General features: G+C 35.6%; 1 protein-coding gene across 2 annotated transcripts in view; it reads left to right on the top strand.

The window, feature by feature from the left end:
- The window catches only part of LOC107737216 (cyclin-dependent kinase-like 5), a 37,688-nt gene that overhangs the window by 10,395 nt on the left and 14,837 nt on the right, over positions 1-12,456 (top strand). For both annotated transcript variants that reach the window (XM_016548667.1, XM_016548668.1), the window contains exons 4-8: positions 5,378-5,423; positions 9,263-9,399; positions 9,508-9,628; positions 10,106-10,165; positions 11,982-12,072. In XM_016548667.1, the coding sequence (XP_016404153.1) occupies positions 5,378-5,423; positions 9,263-9,399; positions 9,508-9,628; positions 10,106-10,165; positions 11,982-12,072 (455 nt within the window). The remainder of the gene's footprint in view (positions 1-5,377; positions 5,424-9,262; positions 9,400-9,507; positions 9,629-10,105; positions 10,166-11,981; positions 12,073-12,456) is intronic.

Consider the following 12,456-nt stretch of genomic DNA (forward strand, 5'->3'; position numbering starts at 1 on the left):
GTTACACAATGCAAAAGCAAACCTTTATAGTTTAATATAGCTGCAAGCACCAATTACCAGGGTTCAAGCATTTTAAGACCGTCAAGCAATTATATACATTTTAGGATGATTTTACCCAAAAAGACTACAAAAAAAAAAAAAATTAAAACTCTAGAAAAATTATTTAATGTTTTTTTAATTTTGAACAGTAGGTGGCGCTGCTCCCAAATTAATGTGGTGTGGTTAACTAGGTGTGACGATGACACACACATAGTTTGGTGCCAATATGACAAAGAATTGCAGGAACAGCCTTAGATCTTTAGAGCCTTTTGCTATTTGTCATATCTTCTGACCACTAGGTGGCACTGTGCTGAAACTGTGCAGGTAACCTCAGGACATGGTTGTCATTACAAACTCCAAGTTTGGTCTGAACACGATAAAGCATTGAGGAGATATAGCCTCATGTTCACTTTGGTGAGCTCTTTGTCAAGTTCATTTGTGCGTTATTCAAAAACAGTTGGGTCTTATCAAAAAGCTTTTGATAACTTTTTGTTAGGACCATCTGAAGATGGCCTGTATCAGTTTTGGTGAAAGTAGCTTTTTTACATAATGTCAAATATTTAACGAATGGTTTGATTGACAGCAGTGGTTCTAGAGGCAAAGTTGTTCAGAATGAGTAAATCTAACATATGATATGAATATTGTGTGTACATGTGAAACACTTTGTGATATACGAGGCGTAAAACCTGATAATGCCACAGATTTCGTTCAAATTTCTCACAGACCTCTAGGGCCATGAGTCAAACAGCCCCATCGGGTTTCGTCATGATCGGCCTCCGTTGACCTTGTCTAATGGGTGCTCAAATTAATTGGCCGATGGCGGCCATGTTTTTCGAGATACGCATAGACATGGATGGCACCTTGGATAAAGACACTGTGGGCCAAATTTCAAGTCGGTTGCATTGTTACAGCCATTTTCATGTTTTTTTTCCCTTTTATAGTGCCACCAAGTGATCAAACTTCCCAATTCTTTTAATTTGATGAAAGATTGAACTCATTCATATGTGTTCTGAGTTTAGTGAAAATATCTCATTCCGTTCAAAAGTTTTTCGTGCATTTCTCCTGTGAAACAAAAGGAGATGTTTTGAAAGTCAGTCTGGTCCAAACGACATTGAACATAAGGTTAATATTTTTGTTATTTGAAATAAAGCTGAAATAAAATATAAATATTAGATGTAACACTTGTACTAAAACTAAACAAAAATTAGAAAACTTAAATTTAACAAAAATTTGAATTTGAAAAATTTGCATGGGCAACTAACTAAATAAGGTTAAGTTGAAAAACTAAAATTATTGACTGGAAATAAATAAAAATTTAAACTGAACTAAAACTGAAACAAATTAAACCTATATAATAATATTTGGGGGGGGAGACATGATAAACATTACAAAAGCACAAGCACAATTGATCATAACATGCTGTTACCCTGACTTCCTGCTCAGGGTCATCCTGAAAAGGAACCCCATATTGGAATATGTTGCCACTGTACTAAGCGAACAAAAATTATTTTAAAATCAAAGGACTATAACCATAGTCTGACCAGTGTTACCAGATTTTTTAATTTGATTGTGCGGGTAAAAATTGGTTTGAGCGGGTGGACAGGATTTGGGCTGCTATGGGGTCAGTTTGGCAGTTTTCAAACATCTAACTTGTATAGGCTAATTGGTTAACAAACAAAACCCAAGTGTGAATGTTAGGGATGCACCGATACCACTTTTTCCAGTACTCGCCTGATACCGATACTTTTATTTTTGGTACTTGCCGATACCGAGTACCGATACCAATATTTTTATTGCATTTGTAAATTTTTTTAATATTGGGTACAGAAACCAAAAGAGTATGTATAATGTTAGTTGGTTAACTTAATTTATCAAATAGATACAGTCAAACCAAAATTTATTCAGACACCTTCAACATTTCTCACATTATCACAGTTTATTCGCTATAGTTTAGAAAATGGTAATAAAATATAACAAGAACTCAGAGTTAAACTTGTGTCAGAACAAATTCAGCTTGATAATGTTAGATAACTTTGATAGAAAGATATGTAATGGATTACAATCAAACCAAAAATTAGACAGCTGTTAGTATGACAGTATTTACACAACTATCAATACTTAGTCGGGCAACCCTTAGCCTCAATGACAGCCTGTAGTCTCCTGGGCATGCTGTCATCCAGCTTCATGCAAACCTCAACTTTTTTCTGTTTTACTGGTAGTCCTGTCACCCAGCTTCATGCAAACCTGAACTTCAATTTTTTTTTGAAGTATTGGTATCGGTGCATCCCTAGTGAATGTACTGCATCCAATCAGTCATCATGATGTTACTAAACTCACATGGCCAGTCACTAAGGATCAGCTGGCAGACGTGATGATTCATGAGTGACATGTTTTTAGTGTGATAAGAAATCAGATTTTGAATGTATCATTGTGGATCACAATGCCAGAGTGGCCTAAAGTTACAGTAAAAGTTACACAGTAAAGAGTGGGAGAGTGATTCCACTCTCAAAACGTGAATTACACCTGTGGAGGGAGATGACATGAAATCAGAGCACGGCCGAATAATTTAATCAAAATTGAAACTGAACATGGCTATACGATCCGAAGACTGGAATATCTTTGAAAGGATTTTTTGGACTTGATTAGTTTTGACTGTGCAAAGTTCTGTATTATGTTCTACAATATGTACTTCACAAAAGACTTCCTCTAGTTCTGTCTGAAGTTAAAGTGCGACACGAAGGTAAGCGCATTATTTTTGTTGTTAATTTTTTATTGTCGGCTTATCGTACAGTATGTATCAATGAAAGACACAGTTTTGAGTGTCATGGTGTGTGCATGAATAATTGTGAAATACCTGCTAATTCCGATCACTTATATTGGGCACTTTTTGCATTTAAATTGGCTTATTCTGACTGTTGACATTGAAAAGTGTTGACAGTTTTTTCAAGGGTATCGGTTAATTTCTTGATTGTCATTTTAGCAGCCAGAGACTCACCGCGCCTTCAAAAAAATCCAACTGAAGTGCGTGGACCAAAAAAGGTTACCCAAAGATGAAGAGCTTGAAAAGAGTCCGCACATTCAAACATTAAAGCATCACAAGCGAGATGAGAACGATATGTGCAACATGAAAATGGTCAACATGTGACCGAAACGTTTGCCTTGTTTTATTCAGTAAATTGCACATATCGTTCTCATCTCGCTTGTGATGCTTTAATGTTTGAATGTGCGGACTCTTTTCAAGCTCTTCATCTTTGATTGTCATTTTAAAATAGTGTCTGCCTGCATATTTTAGTCATATTTGATAACCCTCTTTAATGCATTGGCCCTGATTTGATCCGTTTTCCTGGGAAATGTATCTATTTTTTTTATTATTGTGTCATCATCATTTTGTTTTAAGGAGTTAAAAATGGTCCTTATCAACCTTGATTGACATGGCAATAACATTCTATCACACTATTTTGACAGTTGGGCGTTTTTTGTTGGAGTGGGTGGGTTTTGGTGAGTTTTTGTCCTGGAAATCATCCATCCAATCTGGCAACACTGGGTCTGACTAGTCTAGTCTTATACTAAAAGCCTAGGTAGGCCTGACCGTGCACTGTAATTAAAGCAGCCAGGTTGTTCTGCAAGTAGACCATGGAGGGGTCTGGGTAACTCAATATAGAAAAGCTACTCCCTTATCCAGCCCCACATGCATGCTGTGCCTCTTAATCATTTCTGATCATGAATCATATCTGTTCATGACAAGCTGTGCTTAAAGTGAAAATGACTTGTAGTTCCACTGCGGAGGAGAAGTATGAGGAAGCCTTCAAGGCACTTGCTACTGCACCGGAGGCGTCAGGTAGAGCTTGCACCTGGATCCAGCCGTGTTGTAGGAGTTTCAGTTGAGATTTTCTTTCAGTCTAATTGCAGCTGGTTCAAATGCTGGCCTCAGGGGTGTGCTGAAATCTTTAGAGTTTGGGCATTTTATGGATTTTGTCCAAGAGTTTACAAACAATAAATTGTTTGACTGTGCATTGTTGTTGCTTTTTGACTTGATAAGCCTTATAAAACATAATGTGGTGGTACCATGGTACAGTGATGTTATCAGATGGAAATTGTGTGGTACTTGCGAAGTTTGGGGTTTTAAGGTTTTTTTGTTTTCGTTTTTATGTGTCTGAAAGACGTCTCTTATGCTTACTGAGACTGCATTTATTTGATCAAAAATACAGTAAACTGTAATATTGTAAAATATTATAACATTACTCCAGTCTCCTGTGTCGCAAGATCCTTCAGAAATCATTCTAATATGCTGATTTGGTGTTCAATAAACATTTCTTATTATTATCAATGTTGAAAACCGCTGTGCTGCTTAGCATTATATATATTATATATCTTTACAATTCTTATATCTTATAAATCTATACAATTTTTTGGTGAATAGAAAGTTTAAAAGAACATAATTTATTTAAAATAGAAATTTTTTGAAACATTATCAGTCCTTGCTGAATAAAAGTATTAATTTATTTTTAAAAATCTTACTGACCCCAAACTTGTAATGTGTGTGTACATTTTATATATATATGTGTGCAAAAAAAACAAAACATGGTAAAACCTTTTTGCAAGTGAATCTGTCAGCACTTATTGAATGTGTTTGCTGTATAGCACAACCTATAACACACACTTTAACTGTGCCAAATAATTCTCCCAATTTAGATGTTTCCCTTTATATCAGACTTGTTAGCAGCGGACAGTTATAATACTGCCTTTGAAATAGACAGGCTACAGAATCCAGAAGAATAATGGTTTAATATCCATTTATCTGGGCACTATAGTCTATAATACTAGCTGAAATTTGTCCTGAGTGAGTGTTTACTGTGCAGAATTGTGATAAATGGATGGGTTTTAGCAGCTAGTGTGATCTAATGCTTTCGCTGTGAAAGGTGCTATAGTGCAAATTGAGAGCTCTGAATGACAAAGATAGTCAAAAGAGGCTTCGTCCAACACCACAGATGACAGGGTCTCTGTGTGACTGACTGTGGGTGAACATTTCTCCACCGCAAGGGCTGGTGAACACATGGCTAAATGTGTGCATGCAATACTTCCGCCTAATAATTAGACATCCGAATATAAAATTATCTATTCTTTGAAAACAGGCACATTGTTCCATTTAACAGAAGCATTGTCAGGGGCTTTGTCATGAAAAATACCCCGTTGATACAGCCGGGAAGTAGTTCTTCTAGGTTCAGTCCTTTTGTGCAACTCCCAGTTGTTTGTTTTACATCTTGAGTCCATTAACAGCTTGCTAATAAAGCTTGTTTTTGATAAAGAGCTCAAACTGATTTACATATCTGTTTTGCAGGAGACAAAAGAGCTTGTGGCCATTAAGAAGTTCAAGGACAGCGAAGGTAAAAGACTGTTACAACCAAATGCTTGCTTTTTTCATCCATGCAATTTACTGGTTGGAGACTTTGAAATGAACTACAATACTGTTGTGGTTACCATGACACAAAGTAATTCACATTATTAATCACAGACTCCAAGGCTCTGTTTGGATAGTTATTAGGTATATACACTTTACCCAAGGATTGAAAAATGAGTAATGGTCAGCAAAATTATTTTGTATTAGGGCTGTACGATAAATTGCATGCGATTGTCATGCGCATCTCATCAGTAAAGCCGGTTCTGTGATTAGTAGTAAATCTCCATCACGTGCTTTCAGATGGAGCGGCATTTAATACACATAGCGTAGATCACTGACAAGCTACGCATTATCGCGTTCAAAATCGCAGATGAATCGCCTTCGATTATGAACGCGATATTGCATAGTTTGTCAGTGATCTACGGCTCTATGTATTAAATGCCGCTCCATCTGAAAGCACGTGATGGAGATTTACTACTAATCACAGAACCGGCTTTACTAACGAGATGCGCATGACAATCTCATGCGATTTATCGTGCAGCCCTATTTTGTATTAAGTTTGCTATTTGAAAAAGTTGGGACATGTGAATATATTTTTTAACCTGATTTGTGTGATTTTCATTTTCCAACAATAAACATCAAAATTATATGGACAAATTTTATGAAATTTACAATTAAATTGAATAAAATATTTAGTTTTTAAAAATAAAATTAAAAATAACTGCAAGCAGCAATTAAGGGGCCAAGCACAACAGAGGCAAAATGAGAAGCTAAGCATGGCATGGAGCATCAGATCAACTGCAACAATGAGTAAAGAAAGCCATTTTAGGATGATTTTAGTCAAAATGGCTGAAAAATCATAAATATAATCACTAGTAATATAATTTATTGGTTTATCACTTTTCACCAATAGGTGGCACTATTATCAGATTGTCATGGTGTGGTCAGTGTGAGGTTACAGTACAGTACAGTACAGTAATAACTTTTTGTCGGCAAGAACCCAAAGATGAAGATGAAATTTGGGGAAAATCAGACCAAAGGTCTAGAAGGAGTTCGAAAAAATATGTTTTCAAAGAAAATCAAAATGGTGGACAGGAAATTTGGCCGATTATGGCATAATTGGTATTGATGTTCTCAGTATGATCCAAGGAATCTATCAAGACAAGTCTCATGACAATAGAACAAAATCTTCAAAAGCTATTAGCATTTTTGAAATTTCATTATAATTTTTGACCACAAGGTGGCGCTGGGGTCCAACCTTTTGAGTACCTTCAGGGCATCGTGCCAAAGACACATACCGAGTTACGTAGCGATATGTTAATACATTCATAAAATATACTATTTTTCGGCAAAAATTCAAAATGGCCGACACCCAAAATGGCCGTCATGGGAAAATTGGGTATCGTTCGACTCCGTATGCTGCTCTGAATCTAAATAGACAAGTCTTGTGATTTCTGGCAAAAGTGTTCAGAAGTTATAAGTAAAAATTACCATCTATCATATCTCCAGACCACTAGGTGGCGCTGCGGTGAAACTGTGCAAGTAACCTCAGGTCATGATTATCATAACACACATAACATAACATAAACATTTTTGATAATTATTGATATTCACTCTTTAGAGAATATTTCTGCTCTGGTTTGGTTTCGATCGGGCGAAAAACCTAGGACTAGTCCACAAAAGTAGGTTTTAGATATAATTCAAAATGGCGGAAATATTAGCATACCGGAAATCAGCCATTTTGTTTGTTTTGAGCCATGGATTCCAATGATATAAGACAATTGAGTCTATGACAAATGGTGTAGGAGTTGTGAGCTGTAGCGCCCCCGATAGGCAGATTGGAGCGAGTTTTTGGATTCGAGCAGTGAACAATACTACTAGCATCTGACCAAGTTTCAGCTCTCTAGGCCTTACGGTTTGGTCTGCACGATCAGTTTTAGGGAAGAAAAATATTAGCGCTACTCGCTTGAACCCGTAAATATAGCTAAAAACATCAATTAAGGGGACAAGCACAAAAAAAGCAAGATATGACATGCCAGCATGGCTGGGAGCATCAGACCACCTGCATCAATGACCAATTAAGGACATATTTATGATTTTAGGCAAAATGGCTGAAAAATCAGATACAGTCTCTAGTAATATTATTGAAAGATTTAGAACTGTTGTCCAATAGGTGTCATTGTGGTGTGGTCAGAGTAAGGTGACAACGACACATGCAACGTTTGGTGTCAATAGGGCAAAGTATTTCAGAGATACAGCCTCAGAGGCATTTATGCATCATGCCATCAAATTCGTTTATGCGGTATACGAAAACGGTTTTGTCTATCGACATGAAATCTATAACTATTCGCCAGCATGGCCTGAACAAGATCTGATTCGAATTTGGCGAAAATCGGACCAATGGTCTAGGAGGAGTTCAAAAAAGTAGGTTTTCACAGAAAATCAAAATGGCGGACAGGAAGCTTGGCCAACTATGGCAATATTATATGTTCTTGGTGTCACCCAAGGAATCTATTAAGACCTGTCTCATGACAATAGGCTGAATCAATCAAAAGCTATAACCATTGTTTAAAAATGTGATTATAAAAATGTGTCTTGTTTCTTGAGTTAGTCAAGTTGTCTTGAAATCTTTTGAGAACCTTCAGGCATGGTGCTGATGACAAATACAGAGTTTCGTAATGGTACACCAATGCATTCATAAAGTATTGCATTTTATATCAGAACACTGTATTGTAGTTAATGGCAATTTAATGTTTTGTTCAATTATAGTGCCACCAAGAGCCAACTAAGTTAGTCTTGTTTCTTGAGTTAGTCAAGTTGTCTTGAAATCTTTTGAGAACCTTCAGGCATGGTGCTGATGACAAATACAGAGTTTCGTAATGGTACACCAATGCATTCATAAAGTATTGCATTTTATATCAGAACACTGTATTGTAGTTAATGGCAATTTAATGTTTTGTTCAATTATAGTGCCACCAAGAGCCACAGTCCCACCACATTTTTTGTCCTCAGAGTGCGTCCATACATACTGTATGTGTGTCAACTTTGGTGAAAATATCTCATTTCGTTTTGGAGTTATAGACATATCTATGAGAACAAAAAAAATCCCATTTCTGACTTGCATTTTTTTTGCCACTTACTATCAAAATTTTGACATTTGGGCACTTCTATATAGCCAACGACCTATATTTCAGAATTTCCTAGAGTGGTTTTGAATATATTTGCAAAAGTTGTTTAAAGGCTAAATCACAACGCTTTGGACTTTGGACAGTTGGTGGCGCTAGAGGGATTGAGTTAGAGACTCCAAACTTGCTATGGTGATTGCTATAGATAGATCAGACTATCCTCTATCTGTGTGCCAAATTTTATAACTTTCCCGCAAGCGGTTCTATGGGCTGCCGTAGACTTCCAAAATGGAAGAAGAAGAAGAAGAATGCCAAAGGATACAATAGGTGCCTTTGCACCTTTGGTGCTTGGCTCCTAAATAAAATAACAGTTGCTAACAGAGATTAATGGTTGAGCTTTCAAGAAAATGGCATGAGATTGACTTTCCATCATACTATAGAAAGGATCCAAATGATGTCATCATGTTAGATACATTTGTAGCTTCTTTTCATGCTAATTAATTTTGATGATAGATGGTTGATATTTTAGAGTTTCACAACAAAAAGACATGTGATTTACACCTATAATACTTTAAAAAGGTTTGTGAGAAGTGCCTTATATAATGTCATTTTACTTTGAGAGCTCCATAACACATTCATTTTACTCAAGAAAACACAAGCCCCCTTTCAATCTTGCCTAACCCCCTGTGTGTTCCCACAGAGAATGAGGAAGTTAAAGAGACGACATTACGAGAGCTCAAGATGCTCCGTACCCTGAAGCAAGACAACATCGTAGAACTGAAGGAGGCTTTCCGTCGACGGGGAAAACTCTATCTAGTGTTTGAATATGTGGAGAAGGTCAGCTCAAAACACTTCTTTTACTTTCTTATTCATTTGTACTGGTCTGAATTGTAGTTGAGATGACATGTTGATAGTGTCTTGCTTGTGTTTTGCTGTATTTTTCAGAATATGCTTGAGTTGTTGGAGGAATTGCCTAATGGTGCGCCACCTGATAAAGTACGAAGCTACATCTTTCAGCTGATCAAAGCTATTCACTGGTGCCACAAAAATGAGATCGTTCACAGGGGTATGACAAACTCTGTGCTGTTTATAGATTGCAATCTTAATTTATTTGACAATCTATCTATCTATCTATCTGTCTGTCTGTCTGTCTGTCTGTGTATATATATGTGTATGTAGATAGGTATGCAACACTGAAGACTGTAGTAATAGCTACTGATAATTCATATATATATATATATATATATATATGTGTGTGTGTGTGTGTGTGTGTGTGTGTGTGTGTCTATTTTATTGAATGTGAGTTGAACTCTGTTTTAAAACTGAATATGATTGTATTTTAATTAAGTATTTAAGGTAGTTGTGATTTAACAGTAATTAGAATCAACTTTGATAACATCAGTAATGTATTGTATCTATTTTTATGCAATTTCAATCAACATTTCTTATTAATTGATTGTGTAATATTTGTGTACAAAATGGAGTCTTCAACACAAATTGAGCTCACTAAGTAAATATCCATCCCTTTTTATCTAATTTGCAGATATCAAGCCTGAAAATCTCCTCATCAGCTCCAATGATATCCTGAAGCTGTGTGATTTTGGTGAGCAAAGACTTTCACTCGTCTGATTCAGGACCCTCCACCCCCATATTCACACTGATCTCTCTCGCTGAATGCTTGGTCTCCTTTCCAGGCGTCATGAGTCTCACAGTGACATCTGAAAACAAAAAAATAATGAGCTGAAATTGGATTTGAGTGGAAGGGAATTAAACTGTTTTTGTCCTAATCACACTGTTGCAAAGATTTGAGTGGCAGCGCTTATTCTCTGGAATGCAAATTTTGAATTGATTTTGGGTCATTCCAAATAAATTCCAAATAAAAAAGAAGACTGCTGAACTATCACAGAAAATGACTTCATTAGCTGTGTTGGGGAGTAACTTACTCAAAGTAGCAACTCTACTATAATTTTCATTTTTCATTATAGCGTGACAGTACTTCAGTGTTTTTAGTAACTATTTTACAATTAGTAGTGTAGTTTTGTGCGACAACCCAACATCTCTATTTTTAATGCTTGCACAACATTGTCTAGTTTTGGGGGAAAAAACACATTTATATGTAGTTTTATGTAGCAACATACAAAATATAACAATTTATTTTATATAAGATTATTTTGGCATAGAATTATACAACATAATAGATTTAATGAATGCTGCTGTTCATTACAGTTTTTTATATGCTATGTTGTCATTGGTTTTTATGCTAGATAAATGCTGATCTGGTTACAGAAAAAAAATGTTTATCATCTTATTTACAATTCTATCATCATAATTTATAATATGTAATGTGTGTGTTAATGTGTTTAAAAACACACTGTATTGTTAATTTATATATTTTTAAATTAATTTAAACACTAGTACACATATAAATGTTTTATAAATTAAAATGATATAATTGTAAAATGAGCAATATATGGACACATTACGTATAAATATATTTTTATAAATGATAAATTAAGGTGATATAATTGTAAATGATATGATGATATAATTTCATAAATGAACAATATACACATAAATATTTGTTATAATAATAATAATATATTCAATATTGTTATATACAGTGGTGTGAAAAACTGTTGGCCCCCTTCCTGATTTCTTATTTGTCACACTTTAATGTTTCAGATCATCAAACAAATTTAAATATTAGTAAAAGATAACACAAGTGAACACAACATGCAGTTTTTAAATGAAGGTTTTTATTATTAAGGGAAAACAAAATCCAATCCCCTTAACTTTGCCCATTAAATTGACCAGTAGCTTAAATATAGTTAGCTACTCTTTGTTAGCAACATTTAAAAAATAATAATAACTTGACTGTAATTTCAATTATGAGTAGCTTATAGCTTGACAGTCAGTTTCAAAGTAGCTTCCCCAACACTAGTTGGTAGTATTGTGACTCTAGAAGATACAATCAAAACACAGGCTATCATCTCAGTACCTGATAAATCATATTTTGTATATATTCACTCAGGGTTAAATTTTGCCTCCACACTGAATGCCATGGAAATTGAGCATGACTCACTCAACAGGCTTCTCTCTAAGACTTTTATTTTTAGAGAAGATTAATTAAGATCTCTGAATGTTGTGCGCAGTCTTGCTCATGCCAGAAACCCTTTCTCTTTGCTCTTCTCCCTACATCTGAGCTGAATGAAGACATCACTGAATTCAATGATGAACTGTCTTTAACTGGAAAATTAGTGTTTACTATTGTCAATTTGCATTATTGACACACTATTTTCCTAATTAATGCTGTTCAGTTGCTTTGACACAATCTGTATTGTTAAAAGCGCTATATAAATAAAGGTGACTTGACTTGACTTGACTTGACATCTTTCTATCCTGGCTGGCCAACCCTGCAGGCTTTGCCCGCAATCTCTCTGAAGGCAGCGATGCTAACTACACTGAGTATGTGGCGACCAGGTGGTACCGCTCACCTGAACTGCTCCTGGGGTAAGTCCTCATATCTGTACTTCCTGTTCTGTTTTTCAAGGTGATTTATAGTATACCTTGTTTCCAGAGACACAATAACTAAAACATGTAAAAAAAAAATGTCTTCCTCAGTAAAGCTAAAAGCATGAAAAATCAAACTCTCCTCAAATAGAATCACTAATGTTCATTGAGGGCACATCCTTTTTTTTAAATGTTGATTTGATATAACCATTAGATGTGACATCAAGAGTGCGGTGCATGATTATTTGTCCTTGTCGCCATTGAAGCGTTATTTTCTAGTGTGTGCCACTAGACTAGATGAATGCGGTGGAACATTTTTTGAAACTCTCACCATTTAAATTCCTCCCACACAAATATTCTCTCCCTCCCTCTTGCTGTGTGTTA

This window comes from Sinocyclocheilus rhinocerous, unplaced genomic scaffold (assembly GCF_001515625.1).
Source record: "Sinocyclocheilus rhinocerous isolate Xijiao unplaced genomic scaffold, SAMN03320098_v1.1 scaffold1275, whole genome shotgun sequence".
NCBI classification, from domain to species: Eukaryota; Metazoa; Chordata; class Actinopteri; order Cypriniformes; family Cyprinidae; genus Sinocyclocheilus; species Sinocyclocheilus rhinocerous.